Here is a 23,463-nt window from a genome sequence, read left to right as displayed (position 1 = left end):
ATCTCAGTATTGCTTGTCTTTGTTTATTATATCACTTGTAAGGTTGTGAGAAATTTCCGAATAAACCTGAGTTTTAAATTGCTATCTTTGGAGTAGATTGGTATTCGGTGTTGTATTCCCTGTATCATCTTTAAATATTTAAATTGCAGTCTCTCTGGCTGCCTCTTAAATTAGATCTTTCACTTAGTAGTTTTGACATTTCATAACCTTGCTCCTCAGGCATTAAATATTCACCTGTTTAAATGGCAGTGAAATTTAAAATCTAAACCCAGCTATTAATCCAGTGAATGTAGTTTGGAGAACAGCTTGCACATGGTGAAGAAAGAAGCTATTTTGACCCTACTGGGACATATGCTTAGACGTTCATTTTACTGACATATTTCTAATAAAGAATTAAGGCATAAAGCAAATCTTCACTTGGGTCTTCTCTAAGGGATCTTAGTCTTGGAGCTCCCTAAAGATACATACTTAACACTTTGAAGCTGAAATCGCCCCCAGCATGATTCTCTAGGTGAACGTGAAGGCAAGGAACCTGTATGAGCTCCAGATCTATAGAAAAATAAAAATGGAAAAAGGTCACCGATAATTGTCAGATATAGAAACTTGAAGTGGAAACTGATCTGAATCTCCAAAGTGCAAGTCTATCCCAATGCAAGCCTTCTTCCTACTTTAGATCTTTATTTCATGGAAGGGGAAGCATTGCTCATTTAACTGCATTCTAAGAATTAGAAAGTAATTAAACTAATATCAGAATCCTATTTATGGTATGTAGTTTCTCCAGTTAATCTCAGTTAGTAGCCTTTCCTTACTTTCCTTAGGAAGTTTTTAAAAATCTCAAGGGAAAAATGAAATAAATTAACTTTTGACTTAACTGCAATTTCTAGTACCATCCTGTTTTCTGCTGTTTGTACTTGATTTCACTGGGTGTGTGCATTTTAAAAAAGAAATAACCAAGACTCATTTAATTATTCTACCTCTCAGACTAAGTGAACTGATAAGCTATTTAGTTAGTGTGGTATTGTGGAAAGAACGTGGGTGAGCAGACAAGGATCCGGACTCAGATGATCTGAGTTCAAATCCAAAATCCAACATTAGTTGTATATACACTTAGGCACGTTCTTTTCTTTATTTGTGCCTGCCTACTTCACAGGATTGTTGTGAGGCACAAACAAAATACCGTATTTGAAAATGCTTCTTTGAAAATGGTTAAGTCCTATAAGCCCCTAAATGTTAAATATAAGCATTGTTTGTCACCACTGAGTTATCTCTCTCCTGCCTAAGATATTGGAAAATCCAGTTCTTTGACAAAGTTATTGAAAAATACTGTTTTTAGAAGGTGTGTAACTGGTTCTTGGAGTCCTCTGAATGTGGCTGGTAATTAAAGAAGCAGTGGGAACTGAAGACTGGATATTGGGGAGAAAATGATATCATAACTGACCCAAGTATGTTTTCAAGGCTTTTATATAAGCACTAAATATAAATCCATTTTCCTAAATATATTTTAGGATAACTTTTAAAACACTCCACCCACACTCATCTGAAATGTACAAAGCAGTGAATGTCACTGCATGAGTAAATTATTCTGGAACACTGTAATGGACTTGGGTTACTCTCAACTTTAACATTCTGAGTCTTTACCTACTTTCTCAGATACATGCAAAGGTAAATAATATTTATAGTGTAGTCACCTAGGTTTTTAGGATCTGTGCTAAGCATTTTATATGGATTATGGATTATTTTATTATTCATAATAGCCATACAAAGCATAAATATGAGGAGGCTAAAAGAATTTGCTGAAGTTCACAGAGTCCATAATTAATTGACTCTAGTTTGAGTCCAGGCAGTCCGTTTAGAGAGCTGTCACCTTCAACCACTTTTACACTGCCTCACTCCATGCTTGGGCTCATTGTAGAGGCTGCTTGCCTGTCCCATCTGGTTCATCAGTCATCGGAAGTTGAGAATGTGAAGATGCTTAGCCTCTTGCTGATGGGGAGTAACTCTGCCTAATGAGAACACTTCAATCACATGATCTGGAGCAGAACAGCAGCTGACTTGCTCAGAGCTCCCTGCCACTGAAATAACTAGTGGAGTTCCAGATAACTATAGGAGCCCAAGTAGCTTCCCCGTATAATTGCGACTTGTGCTCTGGAAAAGAAAATGGGTATTATTATGTTCACGTCAGTGAATAAATTTATAATTCAGGGGCTTTATGTTAAGTAAGTTTGTAGCAGTCCCAAGATTAGGTTCCATTTAAATTACTTCAGTGATCACTTGGAATTGTCCATTTCTTATTTTTCATTTACATTTAAGTTCCCCAGTCTTCATTTTTCCTAAGTGTTTAGGGATAAAGAAAAAAAGAGGAGCATGTGTGTAGTTATTTATTTCTTTTCTACCACTTTTCCAAAATCCTTGTTTCTGTTGAACAGGACAGTGCTAATGTGATGTCCAAATTTACTTGATTCTCATTATTCACAGTACGGAGGTTCTATAAAGTTACTATGAACACTCAATTAATGAATTTTGAGCCATTGCTCTTTAGAGAAATATATTTTTGGTCACATTTTTGTCAACCAATCAATATATGTATGTTTTTGCTTAAAGACAACTTATTTAATACATGTTATCGATTCATGAAATTGAACTCACGGCCAACAGCACTGTGACTCATTCCAGAACTTATCTAACACCATGTATTCTCTATGTAAGGCACATCACAGCCTTTTTGAGTTTAGGAACACTAGAGCACTAGACAGCACTTCAGCACTATGAATGGGGGCCTTTTTTTTTTTTTTTTTTTTTTTTTTTTTTTTTCCAAAGAGAGGAGTTTTATTGCTTGGCACAAAGTAGTGAAGCAGGAGAGCAGATGGCCTATCGACCCAAAATCTGTCTCTCAGACTGCAGTAATTTTGATAGTTTTGTAGTATCTAAAGATGGACAGGTTTTAGGATAATGAGCACAGTGACCCCAGATGATGTAATTAGAGGTGGTTTAATTATTGAGCATGTGCAGATTGATGACATGCTTAGTCACAGAATGTGTGTAAGAAAATGGTGGCCTTTATATGATGAAGGGTGTGATTTTTAGTATTATAATGAGGTATAGGTGACTTGTAGGCTGATCCAAGACCTTTCATTAATAAAGATTAGGGGCTGTCTTTAGTGACCGTAAGACCTAAAATTTGAAAAATTAGATAAATGGGTAAAAGTGAAGGTTAGTCACAAGGTTTTTACAATCAAGGGCACAAGGTAAAGGCTGTCATTAATCATTATCAGAGATCAAGGCAGATGGATTATAGTTCAGGTTTCAGGTAGGTGTTTCCCTCTGTCTACTTTAATATACCAGAACGTAAAAGGAGTATCTATATAATGATTCTGTAATCATAATCGGCCCTTAAATCCTAACATCTTGGTTACATCTATTCTCTGTCATTTGATAATTTTCTCTCAATCTTGAGGGATATCTGGGTGATGACTCTTCTAACTTTTTCCTGCTGAGAAAAGTGACATTAACATTATGAGGCAGAGGGATGAAACTGGTCATTGTTCTTGGAGAGACCTGTACTTCTGGGTTTCTGAGCTTATCTGGCATAGGGACAATCTGGAGGTTTTAAGTGTCTGAAAAACGAACTTATTTAGTAAAACTTTTATAGAGCCTGGGGTATCCTTTAGTGTTTTCAGGAACACTGTTGGGGCTTGCCATATTGGGGCAGTTTGTAATATCTGGTTGAAATTTGTGTAAGAGTAACCTCCAGAATGACCTCTTGACTCGGTTTGAAATCTCTTAGCCATTGAAACTATTTACTTCTTTCCCCCCTTTTGGTCATCTGATTCTGTGATGCCAGGGTCAGGTTCATCCCTGGGAGTCATGTCCCATACTGTCAGGTCCAGGCTTATCCCTGAGAGTCATGTCCCTCATTACCAGAGAGACTTACACCCCTGGAAGTCATGTCCCACGTAAGGGGCAGGTAGTGAGTTTATTTGCAGAGTTTGACTTAGAGAGAGAGACCACATTTGAATAATAAGAGAGGTTTTCTTGGGTAACTCATAGACATTAATTGTAAGTAAGCTTAGTTTTGCGATTACAGAAATAAGTTTCACAAGGGCAAGCCTCAAGATTAAGGGCCTGGCCCATCAAACTGGGAGCCCACATGGGGGCCATTTTAAACAATGAAATCACCATCAAAACCCACAAAAATGTGAAGTGGCACTAATTATACCATGAAAAAAAGACACTTGGTTTTAGTATGGCGGTAAAACAAGAAAGTGGAGTATAGCTTCATTTGCCTTTAATTGGGAACACGCACATCAAGTGACTGAAATTTTTTCATTGTTCTGCATATGTCCACAAATGATTCTGAAATTATTGATTTGGGGGCTACAAATAAAATTTTAGTGATTAGGCAAATTTGCAAATATGGGCTTTGCAAACAATGAAGATTTGCCTGTATAACCTTTGTAACATTAGGTATAGTTTCATTTGTTAAGGAACAAACTGGTTAAATAAAGGGTAGGAGTATTAAATGTTGACACCGTTGAAATAGGGGTCAAAAATAGCAAGACCTTTACAAAGTTGTATAAAATCTGGTTTACCTTTTTTTAAGAAGAACAAAACAAAATAATAATGCAGAGAGCTGTAGGCATAATTTAAACCATAGGGAACATATTTGGTGTTTCATATCAAAAGCTATTTAAATATTAGGATGAACTAGAAAACTTTTTTTTTTGTAACAAACAATGAACTTGAACTGGATTCAGGGTGTATACTAATGGATAAAATGAGCTGGCAGAAGTAGTCACATTATGGTACCCTAGCAGTCAATCCCAGAGTTAGAACCATTAGCCATTAGTATGAATGATCTGGAAAATAGAGTATATAGTGAAATTTTTGTACTTGCATTTGACTATCCAGAAAAACTTAGAGTTAAAACCAAAGAGTGTGTGGGCAAGACGAGTTCATGAAACTCAGAATTATCTAAAAATTGGCCACGGTAAATTACAGGCAAGGAGCCCTCAATTGTAATCCAGGCAAGAGATCTAGAACAGTTGATGAACTGTCTGTCCCTTAAATACTATGGTCCTGTAAGCTGCCGTGGACCCACAACTAAAAGGGTATTAGGTAGGCTTTACCTAGCAGATAGTCTAGTATACCAGGCATTGACTAAACACTGAGGGCACAGTGATGAGTAAGACAGATGCAGTTCCTTCCCTCGTGAAACTTACAAGGAGACTAGTGATTATATACAGATACACACAGGCTTGTTTTGTGTTCCGTTCTGTAGAAGTTTGTACACATCCACAATGTCCAAAGATACGAAGCTTGGAAAAGGGTATATAAAATGGCAGATAAAGGACTCAAGACCTTTAGAAACCAAGGTTAAAAAGGTTTGTGGACAAGAAGACAATGGATAAAGGATAAAGGGAGACATAACTCATTCATGTATTTAAATTTCTGAGAATTTATGGAAGCCAAGAAAGTTATTTTGGAATAAATTTAAAATACATACTTACTGACGATAGGGTAAATTTTTTTTAGAAATGTGGCACTAACATGCCCATAGATGGAAAAGGTGGAAAAAACAGGTCACAAAAATGCATCTGATCAATTTAGAATTCTTAAGTTTGGAGTGATTGGGTCTAAGTCTCTAATGTGGGGAGTTGGCCCACTAGGGATAACCTATTGCCATGAGAAGGACTGTGCAGTACACACAGTGGTCTGTTTTGAGAACTTACAGATCCTTCAGGGATAAATACTCACTTCTCTCTACCCAAGGGAATGGCATTACCCATTGGTCTAGAATTTTGCCCAAAATGAATAAAGAAGTTAGAGCCGGTCTTGCTTTACCTTCATTGTTTGTATGCTCCTTGTGGAGCTACTAAACTTAGGCAGCCTTTGAGGTTCTGAAGTGAGGTGACTGAGTGCTCGATAACATTTAATTTTATTTCTCTTTTTCTAGGTGTCCTATGCTCGACCAAGTTCAGCTTCTATCAGAGATGCAAATTTATATGTCAGTGGACTTCCAAAAACTATGACCCAGAAGGAGTTGGAACAGCTTTTCTCACAATATGGACGCATTATTACTTCCCGTATTCTTGTTGACCAGGTCACTGGTAAGTAGGCAGCCTCTCAGGATGGTTTTTCACTCTCTCTGACCAATAGATTCTGAAATATTCTGCCTTCCAATACAGCAGTCTTGCCTCAAGAGCACGTCAAAGGTATATGTGGGCCAGAAAATGCAATTTTCTGCTGGAATTGTTCATAAATATGCATGGACAAAAATAGATTGTGGGGTGTAGTGAGTGAGCTTGAGTCATTTCCACCCTGAAGGTGCAGGTTTGAAGCCTGTTTCATGGCTTGTAATAAATTTACAGATGCTATAATCTTCATTTCCAAACCGCTGCATGAGAGGAGCCCCTTCCTCCTTAGAAAGTATAATAATCTTATTTTTGTTAAAAAAAAAAACAAAACAAAACAGTTTAATGCAGCAGTATGCGGCTAGTTCTCCTAGGGAGAATTACAGTGCATCCAAACTGGTAATTGCTGTTAAAGCTGTTTTCCAGGTTCATGCTGTATGAACAGGCATGTATAAGAATATGAACTTTTGAATGTTAGAAATTTATTTATGCTCAATGTAATTTTAACGACACTTGAAATGAGAAGCCTAACACATTTATTAAAACTTTTGTATGTAAGGGAGTTCTTCTATCAAAGCTTTTTAGTTAAAGAAAAGCTAGTAATATGGATTTGATTGTGGATTTAAAAATGAAGTACAGGTATATTTTTCTAATACGTAAGCAATACAAGTTCATTTCAAAACAGTTTGAAAATAGAGAAACATGCTAAGGAGGAAAAAAAATATGTGTAGAGCCGTGTGTGTGTGTGTGTATGTGTATGTATATGTATATATATATACTCAAGCAGCCATATTAGGATTTTTTGGGTGTAAAAATATATATATATGGTAATTTTTCTCTTTTCTTTCTTTGCATTTCATTCATTCTCTCTCCTTCCCCTTCTGTCTCTTTCTTAAAATAATACCATCACTGGAGATGCATTGTGTATTATAATATCTGTAAGTTTATTTTAAAGAAAGCAATGGATTAACCACAGAATAAAGTCAGGCCAAGTTTTTAATTCTTCAAGTGAAAACCAGTTAAGTTGATCTGAATTTAATTGGATCCAACCCATGTTATGTTCCTCTGTGCTGTTAATTGACTTAGAGTACTGGTAAAGAAATATCTACCATCATGTATATGCTTGGGAGAATGGCCTGTAGGTTTTGCTGAAAATATAGTCATGAGAATTTGTAAAATACAGTCTTTCTTAGCTGCATTAGTGAATATTTTATAATCATATCACACAAACTGCTAATGAGGTTAATAAATACAGGCTATTTTTATTTTTAAAATATTAAAATTTAAATTTTAATATTAAAAATTTTAAGATATTAAAATTTAAAATGTTAAATTATTTTAAAGCAACAAAAAGCCCTTTTATTTTGTCCCTGTAATTCATGCCTTTTAAGTCATTCTTCACGAGAACTTGATGAAGTGAGAGTGGATTTTGCTGGTGATACAGAAAGCCCATCTCTTCGCTGCATGTCCGTCCCATGTGCCTGGGCTCCTAGGTGTTCTTAGCTTACCACCACCTCCTGTAGTCAGTGGTTCTCAGGTGTGGTGCCTTCCCCTGCAGCAGCAGCTTCTTTCTTCTAGAAATGCACATTCTTGGGGCCCAACCAAGTCCTACTGAAAAAAAATTCTGGGAGTAGGACTGTTTACCAAGCCCTTCAGGTTGTTCTGATGCATGCTCAAGTTTGAGGACCACTGATTTAGGTGACTCAGCCTGTGTAGAGGCTGTTTTATTGCTAATCTAATGCTTTCTAATGGAACATTTAAGTCCCTAGGGTTATTAGTATATTCTTAATAGAAACTCGAGATAACTAAAAGGATATATTTGCTGTCATTGCCTCATTTCATTTTTATACTTAATAGATTTCAAAATGAATTTATTGGAAATGAAAACTAAAAACCTGCAATTTTTAAATTCAGCCATCAGGTGGTAATAATGTGCAATGAATAGTGGTTAAATGGGAAAATATATATGTACCTTAGAATGAAATACTAAGCCGTTGAACTTATACTGTGTCCGTGTAAAGCAAGTAGACCTTCATTTATTTTTAGTGCTCCCATAAATCACGATGGTTGTGTGCATTTTCTCTTGATAGCTTCCTCGGAGAAATTCCTCATTTTTTCCTTCATTAGCATACCATGAATTATCTAGTCCTATCTAGCTGCAAGTCCCAAACTGGTACTGCTGGTACCAATTTGCTTGCCAAGAAAGTGTTTCCTTGCAATGTTTATCTTATGGTGGCCAGCTATGGCCACCTGACTACCTTGTTCAAGCTAATTAAATGAAATGAGTTGGGTTTACTGCTTACCATTTCTCCTAAGTGGAAGGGTCCTTGGTGATTCCTCTCCTTTCTCATTCTTGTCCTTTGAAGTGGGGAGAGCATGGGACAGGGATATGACATTCCATAGTCAGGAATAACGCTGCCGAGGCCAGAAAGTTTTGTTGCTTTACTTTTTAATTTTTTAAATCTAGGTCCTCTTGTACCTCTTTTTCTTCATGTAATATTACTTCTCTAATAGAGTGTAGATAGTTAGAGGCAGTAATGGAGCTTCAGGGAACCAGAAAAGCCTCTTCAGACATTTTTCTTAAAGGACCCATATCCTGTACAATAATATTAAACTGAATTTATTGTTTAAAATTTTAGCTGAAATATATTTCTACCCAGTGCATATATTTTTTGCATAGCTTTTTAGCATTTTTAGTAAATGCCTGGTTTTGTTCTCCTTGTTACAAGGAGGAAGTGAGCTACTCTGCCCCTCATGTCTGAGCTGTTTGCCCTTGTCCAGTAGCACAATTTGGAAAATGGAACTCAAGCATGTTTAAAGATGAGTGAGTGTGAGAGAGAATAAGCACACGGACATACTTGTGTCTTTCTCCTCATCTCATGTATGGTTGGCTTATTGGTAGGCATGTGGTAAATGGTTACTCAAATCGTATAGGTGACTTCATGCATTAAGAAACTAAAAAAAAAATTGTGGTTCTGGACTGAATTGCTAGTAGGTTAAGGTAAACTTTCCTCCTGGTATAATTTTGTGGCAAATGTTATGTACAGGTGAAAACATGTTCTTGAGAAGGAAAATTTAATTTGTCCTTTCTTCTCTCCCCTTCCCCCCTCCTTCCACCCTTCCTTTCCCAAATCCTCACCTGCATTTACCATAGGCATATCAAGGGGTGTAGGGTTTATTCGATTTGACAAGCGGATTGAGGCAGAAGAAGCTATCAAAGGCCTAAATGGCCAGAAACCTCCTGGTGCCACAGAGCCAATCACTGTAAAGTTTGCTAATAATCCAAGCCAAAAAACCAACCAGGCCATCCTTTCCCAGCTGTACCAGTCTCCCAACAGAAGGTATCCAGGACCGCTAGCTCAGCAGGCACAACGTTTTAGGTAAGTCTGGTCCAATTCTTGTGCCTAGCTACTAAGCTCAGAGATAACTCTTAGGCATTCATTGTCCAGTACTTTTATTGACCAATTCTCCTAGGGAATCTATGATTTGCTTTTCTTCCTTTAATTTTAATTATTATTTATTTCTTTTTTCTGTGGGCACGGAGAAAACCTGCTTGGGAAATTAGGTCTTCTGCTAATTTTGAAGAAGGGGACAAAAGGATAATCACCTACAATAGTGGTTCTCAACCGGGGGAAATTTTGTCCCCTGGGAGACATTTGGCAGTGTCGGGAGATTTGGTGTAACTGGAGGTGGGGAGGGGCTGAGTGCTATTGGCCTCTGGTGGGTAGAGGCCAGGGATGTTATTAAACATCCTGTGAAGAATAGGAGAGCCCCCACTAACAATAAATTATGTGGCTCAAAACACTGGGTTGAGGAAACCCTAACCCGTGTACAGAATGCTGGAATCTTCTCAACTGTTTCTGGGTCTCTTTCCACTTTTTTAGTTTTTATTCCTTATAGTCCAGGGATCCACAGACTTTCTCTGTAAAGGGCCAGATAGTAAATATTTTAGGCTTTGTGGGGTGCTGTCTCTGTTTCATATGGGTCTTTAAAAATTTTTTTTTTTAACAGCTCCTTAAAAATGTAAGAAACATTCTTAGTTCCTGGGCCATATTGAAACCAGTAGCGTCTGGATTCAGTCTGTGGGCAGTAGTTTGCTGAACCCTATTTAGTCCTTAGAGTGATGCAGTGCGTCTGTAGCCCAAAGGAGACATTTTAATTCATTTAACAGAAATCAGTATTCCAACTTTTCAAGCTTTCTTCTAATCCTGCGATAACAACCAATCTGAGGCATAGTATGTGAAAAGAACAGTGACTTTAAGAAGTTAAGTACAGTACAAAGAGCTTCTGATTTCATAAGCAAGTTACTACTCTGTTTTTATTTTCTAGGATATTTAAAAATATACATTTTAGCCATATGGTATACTGCAGCCATAATCCCATCTACCCCCCCACACACACTCTATTTTTTTTTTTTTTTAATTAGAAATGCGTATCAATTTTATTTCCCTTCTGGGGAATAATAATTGCCAAAAATATAACCATAAACTTAGCCTAATAAGATTGAGGGATTGTGTGTTTTCTAGCATAAAACACGTGTTTTTGGTTTGTTTTTGTTTTGTTTTTCCCCATTTGGGTACTGAGAACACTGAACAGAATAAAATCAAATGTCTCCTTTTAAAAAATACTCAATTATGTTCCTTGAGGCATGAGAAAAAAATTGCCATAAGTGCCTTATTAAATTCATAATCAGTGGGTTTAGCATGTGCCAGTGGCTCACCTATCTATGAATATGTCCACTGTGATAATAATGAAGAAAGTTCATTTACCATGACATTGAGAAATGTTCTAGTTTGGGTTGCAGTAGTACCTCTCTAAAGCTCAGTAGTAAAGAGATTCCTCAATAAGGCAGGAGAACAGACCATTGAACTGGACTCTGATTGCCCTGCCTTTGATACTGCCCTGGCGTGGAAGAAGCCAAGAAACAATATTAGGAGGGGTTGCTGAAATAAATAGCATGGCTGGAGTGGTAATCAAATGGTGTGGCCAATAGGTAGCTTTGGCAGTGGCTACTAATCAAGGAGACCCAGGGTTTGAATTAGATGGATAATACATTTGAAGTTCTACTTTAGCTTTATAACCGAAAAAATTCTTCAGTCTGAAAAACAGTGCCTGACTTAAAGCAACCAGAATTGTAAGTCATGGCTCCTCATGCCATTCTAAAGCCTTGAGTCAGCTCTAGTTCCCAGAAGCCCTTGAAGGAAGGGCAGTCTGGAGATCTGAGAAAAATGGCACTACAATAATATCACACCTGCATTGCATAAATCTTCTTCCAAGCCTTCCACAAAGAATATTTATAAGGGCAGCTTTTTAAGGGAGAAAGAGAAATCCTCAGATTTAGAGATTAATAGATACTATTCTTAGCTACTGCTTTTCCATGGGACACAGACCACCACCATGGAGTCATAAGTAGAGTTTTGACCCAGGGACATTTTACTGTGCGCCAGTGGATCCTACAGCCAATCATGTGGCCCTTTTCTAGTTTCTGAGTGTTTAGTTAGAGATGTTCTCAAAAATGGCAGAAACCCTCCCCTGGCCTCCTGGAACTATGAAGTGTGAAGGCTGTTATAAAAATAAGTGAAATGGAAGTCTCTAAGAGCCCCTCTCCCTTCCAAATTAGTCAACTACAAACAATGTCTTACCTTTAGGGTAATGGATAAGATAGTACCACTATCAATGACTTGGAAGTGGCAGGAGAATGACAATAAATTATTCTAAGTTTAACCAATTTAAGATGATGGTTACATCTGCTATTCCATGTATTATTTCTTTACTGGAACAAATAAACACAGCCCTTGGAAAAAAAATTCTATTTAAGTTGGCGCTTGTTCTGCTAGAAGACACGGTGTTGGCAAAAGGCTATGTTTTGAACTAGATGACTGGGTACCCAATAGATTGACCATTCTGCTCACTTGACTCTGCTTTAACTTTGCAAGAAGAAAGCACTGGTAGAAAAGAAACACTGTCATGTTTGACTTTGGTTGATGGTAGGGGAAATTTGGCTAGATGAGGAGATCTATGCAGTTACTTGACTCCTTTCCCTTGGGGAGAAAGCAAGCCCACAGATCCATTTTGTTTGTGTGTGTGTTTGTTTTTAGCTCTGCTTGTAGGTTTCCTCTGTGATACTTTTCTTAAGTGAATAATATTTTTTGCAAGCTTAGCACAGGGAAGCCTGCAGAAATTTGACAGTTGCTTCCTAGGTAGCCTAACTATTTAACTTCAGAGGCCTAGAGAAGAATTTTGAGCTTAGATGTAGGAAACTTCTTTAAAACTTAAAACTTATTGGTGATTTTAACACTGTGGTGGTATAAAATGTTTGATGTTAGTAGAAAGCTATATTATTTTAAATTGTTAGTTATTTTTGGGTTTTCTGATTTAGGCTATGTTTTTGTTTTATGGTGGATTTAATATATTTAATAAAGCACTGTTCTTTAGAATCAAGATTAAATTCTGAGGAAGGTTGGGCAAGAGGACTTAGGTAATGGAGGATTTTCAGGATTATCAAAAGGTGTGTAGGTGAATCAGATGTGAACTTGATGATGATGCCACCTGTTATCCCTGAACACATGCTCTGTGCTTTTTTGTTTTGGTTGGGTAAAGTTTTACAGGATGTTCTGGTGGTCAAATTTAATATCTTTTAAAATATCTTGCATCTATTCTGTACGTCTATACTTTTTGTACCGTATGCTGCTGTTACTTTGGAAATTCTTCCTTTCCTGTTTCCCTTTTTGGGAAAAGGAAAATAAGAATCATCACTTGTAAGGCAAACTGATTTCCAAAAATGGAAGAGATTTTTATTCTACCTTTAGATTCCTAGCTATTGTCTTCTCCACCCCATTTCCCAGTCCTTCTAGTCTCTTTCCAGGGAATAAAGTATGGACTCATCAAGGGGCTCAGTGAAGATGTTCTCTCTAGATTGGGGTTTTAGTTATATTGAAGAAATTGAGAGCCTTTATTCCTAGAGTTCAGATTTAACCTGATGTATGTTTGGTGACTTTTCTTTAACATCTTTAACTTGGCTGTCATTAGCTTAACTTTTTTTTTTTTTTTTTTTTTTTTTTTATCTCATTCTGTTGAATTAATGTTGCACTTTCTTTCACTTCCATAAAGACTCTTGAATTAGGGACTGCTTGTTTTGTTGGCAGTTTGCTCTTTTCTGTAGTTTGGGTCTACATTATTGCACAGATATTTTGACCTTGATTAACTATTTCTTTATGCTGTTTTAATAACACGTAGTTTTTTACCGTCTAGCAGACACTTAGAATATTTCTGAGTGTTTTTCTGTTGTCATAGTACCTTGCATATTGAGAGAGATTGAGAATACTAATTACAGGAATTATAATAATCAAAGACATTTTCATTATTCATGAAGGGTATACACCATATCTTTTAAAGTAAAAAAAAAAAAAAGTTTAAATCCTTGTAATAGGGGTTAAGTTTAAAAGTAGACTTCTGAGGGTTAAGTCTCAATCATCCCCTGTAAATATTTGGAAAGAATTATTTTAATGTGAGCATGGCTGAAATACGCTTATTTAGTTGACTTCAGTTTTCAAAATAAGACAACAAGCCTTATTTATTTGGATGGAAAGGGTAATCAAGCTTCTTCAGTATATTTGTGGAACATGGTATCTGAATTAAACTTTCAACCACATTTTTTCACGTGTTCTTATGGAACAGCTTTAATTTCATCAAATGTGATCTAGTCTAATGGTCTTTGTGCCCGCATTGATGAGCTTTTTTTTTGCATTTTTAAAGGAATCTTTTAAATCAGCACTTCAATTGCATTTAAGGCACATGCTGTTGCTTTATCATAATTTCCTTTGGAGGAAGCTGATATCAATCCTCCTGAATACTTTTTCTCTGTCTTAGAGGACAGATGATACCAACTAATTGGATAAAGGGTAAGCTGATGATCTTGTTATGATTAACTTCAAAGCCAAGTTAGTGCTTTGGAGAGGTTTTGAGAACCATTATTTCTAAGAGTCAGCTTTTTTTTCTTACCCTTCAGTAACCTTTCTTTATCTGTGACTTTAATTGATTTCACACTTTCCCCTTTACTTGCATGTAGGCCTGCCCAAAGTCTGTCAGCTAAATATTTTGAAAATTAGGCAGTTTCCTTCTTTGTATTTTCTACTCATAAATACCTAGCTTTGAAATGGGAATGCTCTGCCTAATATGGTTGTATTCAACATATGGCCTAATTATTGTCTGAGTTGTAATTCTATTGATAGAAAAATATTTGTACATGTACCCCAATGTGTATTTTTGTATAAATTATGTGCACATTGGCTTGTGCTATTATTCATTATTTCATAAACCCTAATCAAACATAGTAAATACAGATTGAATAAAGATGAAATAAGCAGGATATTCAATGTCTTGCTAATCATCATGCTGGCTGGCTTCACATTTCATTTACTTAATGTCTTAATGAATAATACATCTTTAAAGTAAGACTCATGAAATGATAATCTGAATAATTTTGAATTTCTTTTCTGATATCATGTGAGACATGTTGGATTATCTTGTGTCTAACCTAATAATGTAGCTTGTACTAGGGGTAGGAGAAATAATTAGCTCTTCTTTTCCTTATTTACCTGAGCTTTCCTTACTGGTGTCATCTTCCCTTTGATTTTGATTTTGATTTTGATTTTTTTTTTTTTTTTTTGTGGGAATCTATTTTTAAACTTCCGTTCCTCAAGTGAGAGTTATTTTGAATAAAGATAGATTACCCAATCTAATCTTCCAAATCCATTTAACCTATCATTTGTAAACTGAATTATGTCCAGGTTAGATGCAGATGCCATCTTCGTCTCTCTCTCTTTGAGGAATGTTCAGTTCTCCCCTCAGGAAAGTATGGACTGCATGGGAGCTAAGTGAGGGAACCAGGGGCAGTGCCTATATGTTCAAAGAGTAAAGAATACTTTACTTGTAGAGATTAAAAAATATATTTAATGATGCTTTACTATTCTCACACAGTGATACTTTATCATGTATGCTCTCTGGGTCACTCTGGAGACTGCTAGCTTGGTCTCCATTTTAGAATAGACTGCCTTTTCAAAATGACCATTTATAAAAGATGGCTCTCCTTGAGGTACAGACAGAACCATCAGAAATGTGTAATTCTATTGAGTAATTGTGGTCCTTGTGTCTAGGTGCTGTGTTTTTTTCTCTTGTAATCTGCCAGGTGCTGCTGGACTTGGGGTGGGTGGGGAGTGCCCATAGCCTTCTCCAAGCCTCTGTGGGAAACTTGGGGGTGTGGCACTGAGAAAGGAGGACAAACTGTGAGGCCCAGCTGCGGTACAGCCAGGCAGGGATTTCAGTATTGCCTTAGCCCTGTATGCTTCATCCAGTGTGCCTCCCTGTTCTCCCTGGAGATGGAGGAGCAGGGAGCACACAGAGTGAAGGGTAACTTGGCTTAAATTCCAAAGGACTGAATTTTCTCTGAAATGTGACATAATTAAAGATATCAGTGAGGAACACTGGTATCATTTAGAACTTCACAGGTAGAGCAAATATGAGGCCATAGGGAGGGTCCTCTGAAGTCCTAGTATAAAAGTCCTAGGCTCCTGGGGTGGAGAGTGGGAAATGAGGATGTCCTCCCTTAAGGTATGCAATTCATTTCTGAGGCTGGGTTTTTTCCTACCTTGTATTAAAACAAACAAACAATAGCAAACAAACAAAAACACTAAAAATTTGTTCAGGAGATTGTCACTGGGCTTTTTGTTGTCCCAAGCTGGAGGTGACAGAGTGTCACAGTCCCTACCTGGGCCCAAATAATGGGCATAGATGGTATAACTCTACTTTAAGGAAATTGATGATGTCTCTTCTGCATTCTGGGTATTTAAAGACTTTGGAAGGAAACCTCAAAATGCTTTTCTGTTCTACAGGTAGCACATACCAAATGCATTCTATGTTGATGATTCCAGCAATGTTATTGTTCTAGTTTGCTAATGCTGCCGGAATGCACAACATCAGAATTGGATTGGCTTTTATAAAGGGGGGTTTACTTGGTTACACAGTTACAGTCTTAAGGCCATAAAGTGTCCAAGGTAATAGATCAACAATCGGGTACCTTCATTGGAGGATGGCCGATGGCGTCTGGGAAACCTCTGTTAGCTGGGAAGGCATGTGGCTGGTGTCTGCTCCAGAGTTCTGGTTTCAAAATGGCTTTCTCCCAGGACGTTCCTCTCTAGGCTTCAGCCCCTCAAAAATGTCACTCTCAGTTGCTCTTGGGGCATTTTTCCTCTCTCAGCTTCTTTGTAGCAAAAGTCTGCTTTCAATGGCTGTCTTCAAACTGTCTCTTATCTGCAGCTACTCTTTCAGCCCCTGTGCATTCCTCAAAGTGTCCCTCTTGGCTGTAGCTCCTCTTCAAAATGTCACGCTCAGCTGCACTGAGTTCCTTCTGTTTGTCAGCTCATTTATATGGCTCCACTGATCAAGGCCCACCCTGAACATATCTCATCAGAGTTATCACCTACAGTTGGGTGGGGCGCATTTCCATGCAAACAACCTAATCCAAACTTTCCAACTTAATCCTCACTAATATGTCTGCCCCACAAGATTGCATCAAAGAATATGGCTTTTTCTGGGGGACATAATGCATTCAAACCAGCGCAGTTATGAAATTTTATTACTGTTTAGTTGGTTGATACTAGAGATAAAGATGCAAAGAAATTAGATTTGTGACCTTTATTGTTGAGTTTAAAGGCATTACTTTTTGACTAAGCTCATCACCTCTCTACAAAACAAAACCCTCCCATTTGTGTATGCTTTTCACTTGTGCTTTCTCTCATGCAAGTTCAGGCAGGCTCACTCAACCCTTCCTCCTAGTGGTTTTCATTCTAGATTAAGTAGATGAGGATTATTTGCTTAGGTCCCTTTTGTTAACTTAATCACCTTTATTGAGTCAATGGATATTTCTTACATACCTGCAGTCATCCAGGCCTGTGTACCATGCTTGGTGGTCCAGCAAGCAGTGAAACACGTCTCTGCCCTAAAGAGAGTAGTTGGACTAGACAGACACACAAGCAGTTGGGCATCCTTTGTCATTTTAATCCTTTTGGCTTCCTTATGCTTTGCATTGCATTAACTCAGTCCTTTTCGTTTCATTTTACAAAATGCAACAAAATGCCCATTGGAGACTGGAGGACAGGGATGTGTAGAGATAACTTTCTTTCTCTGGTTCTGAAGGACTGGAGAGATGTGTTTTTGACGTTTATAAAACTAAGGGGTGTTGCCTTTCATATGTGCTGTAGCCTGACTTGATGCCATCGGTAGACAATAAAGTTGAGGTGGGTTTTTGTTGCTTTTTGCTTTTTTTTCTGAACTTAACCTTTCACAGGTGTTAAAAGATTCAGGGTCTTATTTGGACCATGTTGGGCTTTATTTGGGTAGTCCCATGGGCTACTATATATTAAATTATGCCTTCCTCCTCTGAAAAAAATGTAATTAGTGGGTAAGCACAGTGGAAATTTGGAACATTGGTATGGTCTCTGAAACTGGTAAAGAAAAAAAGAACCAAGTATGGTAAAATAAATTTGAATTTTGAAATAGGAAAAGGGTGAAGAATATGAAAGAATATCCACCCCTTCGTCACCACTTTCTTTTAAAAACTTTAAGAGCAGCTTGTTTTGGCTTGTTTGTTTTCTACCTGGCTGCTTACATCTTAAATTGGGCTACAGTTCCTGGGTAGAGTTTAAATGTAGCCTCAGATTCCGAGTGTGAAATTTCCTGGCACTGTTGTGCACTAGAGCAGTGAATCTTTCTTCTTTTCTCCTTGGGTCTTCAGCTGAGCACGGCTGAGAAAAGGGAGGCTTGGCGGACGTTGTCTGTAAGGTTCTTTCTACTGATAAATTATACCTCTTTGATTCTCGGAGATGAAAATCTTTCAAAGTTGGGAGGTTAAAGGGAAACGTATAGAGTTTGGTAAGACTGCAGCGTTTGAATCTCAGCCCCACCATTTACTAGCCATGTGGTCTCAGGCCTTTTAGTATCCTCAGGAACCAACAGAGTTGTGAAAAATTAGCAGTAATATGAAGTACACCCTATGCCCATGTAAACACTTAGAACCTGCATGGCACGTGGTGAGAGGCCAAATGTTAACTATTCCAAAGCTGCACGGGAGAAGCCTCTGTAATCTTCTCCATGTGGTGTCCTCAGGTGACCCCACCCCCACCCCACCCCCACCAGTGTTTTCCCTGCACAGGTACCGGCCCTTACAGAGATAAACTATCCATCGGGAGTGTTAGCATCCTATGGCAAAGTGTACCATTTCTCTCAGGAAGGCGACAAAACCCACTCTATTTTGAGACTCCACATAGACTCAGTGTACAGTATCCCCTTGGAAGATGGCAGTAACAAGCCCAACTTTCTTGAACATTAAGGGGAGAAAATTAAAAAATTAAGTTTGCTAAATGTGTGTTTTGCAGGTTGGACAATCTGCTCAATATGGCTTATGGAGTAAAGAGGTAATGATAGAGGTTCATGGTACTCATCCCTTCCCTCAATTAATTAGTTTGATTTTGGAAGTGATATTTAACACCCCTCCTAAGTTTGTGTTGCGTTTTCTTTTGCATGTACAACTTAATGAAAAGCTTCTTTTTGAAGCACAGTTGACTCAAGGAACATTTTTATACCACTGGATGCTACCTGGTCTTTTAAAAACCCATTATTTGTTTCATATTGCATTGCGACTTAATAGCATGTTTCCGTATGTTTTAGTTCCCACCTCCCACCCCCAATCCTGCTCAACTTGTGGAACCAGTTTTAAATATATTTATTTGATATTGTGGGTAATATTATTTAATAGAGCAAATAATGGTCATTTCTTAACTTAATACTTTGACAGTATAGCATGCACTGCAAGCCTCGCAGACCTTGGTTGAAACATCAGATAGTAGTATATATCTACTGGGGGATGGGGATTACTAAAATTCTTGGTGTAGAAAAGGGGAAACAAGTAAATTTAATCCTACAACCAACCTGTGTTTTTATGTTGTGTGTGTGTGTGTTTCCTCTTTTGTTTAGTAGGTTTTCTCCAATGACCATTGATGGAATGACCAGTTTGGCTGGAATTAATATCCCTGGGCACCCAGGAACAGGGTGGTGTATTTTTGTGTACAACCTGGCTCCTGATGCAGATGAGAGTATCCTGTGGCAAATGTTTGGGCCTTTTGGAGCTGTCACCAACGTGAAGGTCATCCGTGACTTTAACACCAATAAATGCAAAGGTTTTGGATTTGTGACTATGACAAACTATGATGAGGCTGCCATGGCGATAGCTAGCCTCAATGGATACCGTCTGGGAGACAGAGTACTGCAGGTCTCCTTTAAGACAAACAAAACGCACAAAGCCTAATGAGCTCTTGTCCTCAGTCCATTTATATATGAAAACTATACAACAAAGGCAAGTTAAGAGAAACTTTATACATTAGTAAATGTCTTTGTAAGTCAGTGTTGAGATGGGGATAAAACGACTACTTAGCATCCTAAGAAATATGTGAGATTTTTTATTGCTAGTATTTGAATTAAAACTTCTTAAATATCTTTTATGTTTGAATATGGACAAGAGGTACAGGGTTTTTACCTGTCACATTGCATTCTATTGCCTTCTTTGAAGAAGGTGGACCTTTTAAAGTGTTTCAGCTAAGGGAAGACATTTCTTTTCTTTTTACATAACTGCCTTGAACCTGTGAGTAAATATTGAGGCATTGTGTTGTAACTCTTCAGTTGGTTGTGTCTTTTTTTTCCCCCTTCGTTTTTCTTTTTCTGATTAGCTTTGTGTTTGGTTTACATTTAAAGCACTGCTGTTATGTCTGTTTAAGAAAAGTATTTTGAAGTTTACATTTTTATTTATAAAGTTAAAAACAGTATTTATTTTGTAATTATGATTTGGGTTGGGGAAGGGGGGGGCTACATTATAAACGCTTATTGTAAGAATATTGGAGAACTTTTCGTAAAGCAGTACCTTGCCAAAGAGATAAGAGCCTCTTTGATGTGGGTTTAAAAAAAGCATCTATTTTTATAAAAAAGAAAATTTGGAGAAACTTTTTACTGGTCCTGGAACAAATATTTTGACTTGAATACTTTGAGAAATCTCTTCATATGACACCTAGTGAGCTTTTAAAATTTACCAGGAAATTTGCAGTGGTTGGAAAATTTAGAAAGATTTATGATGTAGAAAATACTTTTGAGATCTTTGTATGAAAGGAGTAGAATCAATGGGGGAAACACTGCTGGTTTCATTTTTGTAATCACCAGTGGAGCGTCTGATCATCCTGGTTATTATGTGATAGGTGGCTCACATTGATTTGTGATTTTGAAACAAATGAAAAAAATTTACAAAAGAATATATAATAGCAGGCAAGAAATATAAATTACCAAGAGATGGGGGAAAAATCTGTTCTTCCTAAAGAAATCCCTTCAGATAGAGCTCATGGTGTTTAGTGATGTACTTGCAGTATTGTTTGAAGAATTGTTTTGTCTTAAGGAAAAAAAGATGTTGCACATGATTTGTACTGCAGCAAATCGGCAAAAGTGATCTGAGTTGGATATATTTGAAGGTATTTTGAAAGTTATGTTCAAGGCTAACACCTGAGCTTTGTGTAATGTAAATAAGACCTTGTGTTTATGAACCTTTCAGCTAATTTGATTTTTTTTTCCCTTACATGCCAAGTGATGTTCGGGTTTTGAATGTTTTTGTATCAGTTTTTTCCTTTGTAAATGGCATTAACATTGTTACTTGAGGTCTTGCTTAATCACTTTTGTTGTCCTGAGGACTTGAATTTACAGTGCATCAGATTTGTTGCTAATTTTGTCTGTAGATAGTCTAGCTTCAGCTGTTTATGGTGATGCTACATTTTCGTTTATAAATATGTTTGTGGTAAAAAAAAAAAAATGAGTATAACCATAGGTTTTGAACAAATTTCCTTACATTTTTCATACAAAAATCATAAATATCTGTATGCTGTTGAAATTTAACTTTGTATGATGCTTAAACCACTATTTGGGGAAATAATAAAATAAGTCTTTACCATGTATGAAAGAAATTTTAAAAATACAAAATATTTTCTGATTAGCATCTAGCTTATAATAAATTTTCAAAAAAGCTGAAGGCAAAAAATGCCTTCATCAGGATGCACTGAGAACTATATAGTTACGTCCTGCTTTTTGTATAAACTGAGATGCTCACATGCTTCCCCTTAGAACAAGCAATGTGCTATGCATAACATAGTTGTACATTATCTTTGCAGTTGCTTTGAGTTTTATTTTTTATTATTTAAAATTGTAGTTATAAAATTTTCAGTATAGTACAGTACATATACTGTGAGGCGCGTGCTAAAGTGAATAAGCGAGTTTTCATGCTGACCCACTCAATGCTATTCAGAAATCAATTGGCTTAGCACTTTCTCATATCCTTAGGTGCATTTAGATGGTCACAGTTAACCTGCATTTAAAAAAAAGAAAAAAAAAAAAACTAAAAAATAAAATACATGTATATACTTTAAAAAAAAATAAAATAAGAAAAGGTTTCCCTCACGGGAAAACAGCAGCTACATGCTTCTTTCCTATACTACTGTAGCAAACCAAGGCATTGATGAGAGGGCATGCAAATTGTGCTTCACTTTACAGTGTTTATCAGAGCACTTAATAAAATGTAAGGCTGGTATTTATTTGAAGTTGTACAGTATGACTTAATTCACATCTGTTGGAATAGAAAATATATTCTGTTGAGTATTTAAGAGGCTGTACATGTTTTCTTTTGTGTTTGGATTCTTTGTACTTTTTCATGTTCAGTACATCAATAAACAAAGTTGAAGGGAAAGAACAGTGTGGTGAGTAGGTCTTTATACACATTTTGGGGACTCTTGTGCTTAGTCCAATAAACAAACTTGCTCTCTTGAGTTAAAGAAGTTCCCTCAGAGCTTTGGTTGAAAGCAGTGTTATCTAAAGTAAGGATTCCAAAAGGCAACTTAATTGAAGTGGAATGTGCAAAAAATTTTTGACTGAACGACACCTTCTGATTAGAAAGCTTTCAAATATTTCTGGACGAGTAAGTTTTACAAGAGCACATGCTTTCATCTGCTATTTGGAAAGTTTGGGAAATCGGATGCTGACATGGTTTTAGAACTCTGATTTAACCTTCAACCCTTTGCATGAATGGGTCTTGACCTGACACATTTACTTGAGCTGAAGAGAAACCAAACTGAAGGAAGATAACCTATTCTCCTTCCTCTGGCAAGATGTAATTTACCCATGGGATTAAATATTGGTACATGAAACTTATTTTCCTTGGGCAAGTGCCAGATTGTCAAGGGACACTGCTATAAATTGAACTTACTTTTCTTTAGTTCAGAGTTGCTTTGTTTATTAGCACGTGTGTACGAATCATGCATCTTGTCAGCCCCATGTTTCATATACATATTCAGTACTTGTAACAAGATCTTTAACAGATGTATTGGGGAAGAAAAAGATTTCTTGCTGATCTTTCATGCAGGGATTCTACTTCTGTAGAACTTTAACAGTTTCATATAGTAACGAAGTATATACTTTTTTTAAACAAAGTGTACTAAATGGTTTCTTTTGATTTGATTGTTCGCCTTTTTTTTTTTTGTAAAAGCCATTCTAAAAGTAATTGTCCTGAATTGACAATTTAATATTCAAGAGCATAGCTGAGTGACAAGACAATTCCTTTTCTTCCAACATGCAATTAATCTCAAATCTCCATACTCCCTTTTTATTATATGAATTTAATACTCTTAATTTTGTGATGTTGGAACATCCTCCCCTCACTTCTCTCCTCTTGCATGTTTTATCAGTATTTTGACTGGTTTGCATGTCAGCAGTTCTTTTATATTTGAGTAGAAAAATTCTCAGTAAAGGAGGTTTGTGAAACTGCTGATGTATTTAAGCAGAAATTACCTTTTTCCCCTCATCCATTGATTGAGAAATCTTTCTCATCTTACACTTGCAAATCATCTGAAGAGGATCATAATTCAGTGTTATAGTGGCAAACAAAAATTCTTCATCTTAACATCATTTTACAATATTTTAATATGTGAGAAGAAAGATTAGCAATTAATAAAATTAAAGTAAACCTTCCTGTCCATTAAAGAGATTGCGAGATTCCTACCCTTACTTGATAAGGATCACAAATAAATAGTAGTGGAAACTTGCAACTTCTGACTCAAAGGATTACCTAGAAATAAGAAAACACATATATTTTAATAAGTATTTAAATTTTAATATGCAAGTCTTTTTAATATACTTTCAGAGCAATAATCATGTACCTTTCATTGGATGAAGGCCGAAAAAAAAAAGGGGACAGTAG

At 36.8% G+C, this 23,463-nt stretch overlaps 1 protein-coding gene across 2 annotated transcripts in view; it reads left to right on the top strand.

Moving 5' to 3' along the window:
* Window positions 1-21,655, top strand: part of ELAVL2 (ELAV like RNA binding protein 2) — a 148,478-nt gene extending 126,823 nt beyond the window's left edge. Inside the window, exons 5-8 of one of the 2 annotated variants that reach the window (XM_037797349.1) lie at window positions 5,954-6,107; window positions 9,286-9,511; window positions 18,563-18,601; window positions 19,164-21,655. In XM_037797349.1, coding sequence (XP_037653277.1) covers window positions 5,954-6,107; window positions 9,286-9,511; window positions 18,563-18,601; window positions 19,164-19,491 — 747 coding nt within the window. In that variant the 3' untranslated portion in view covers window positions 19,492-21,655. Of the gene's footprint in view, window positions 1-5,953; window positions 6,108-9,285; window positions 9,512-18,562; window positions 18,602-19,160 lie in introns of both variants that reach the window. The other variant, XM_037797348.1, reaches the window with a different exon arrangement.
* Window positions 21,656-23,463: the final 1,808 nt, after the last annotated feature.

This window comes from Choloepus didactylus, chromosome 10 (genome assembly GCF_015220235.1).
Source record: "Choloepus didactylus isolate mChoDid1 chromosome 10, mChoDid1.pri, whole genome shotgun sequence".
Lineage (NCBI taxonomy): Eukaryota > Metazoa > Chordata > Mammalia > Pilosa > Megalonychidae > Choloepus > Choloepus didactylus.
The sequence above is the reverse complement of the archived record's forward strand: the minus strand, read 5'-3'. Positions and strand labels throughout refer to the sequence as shown.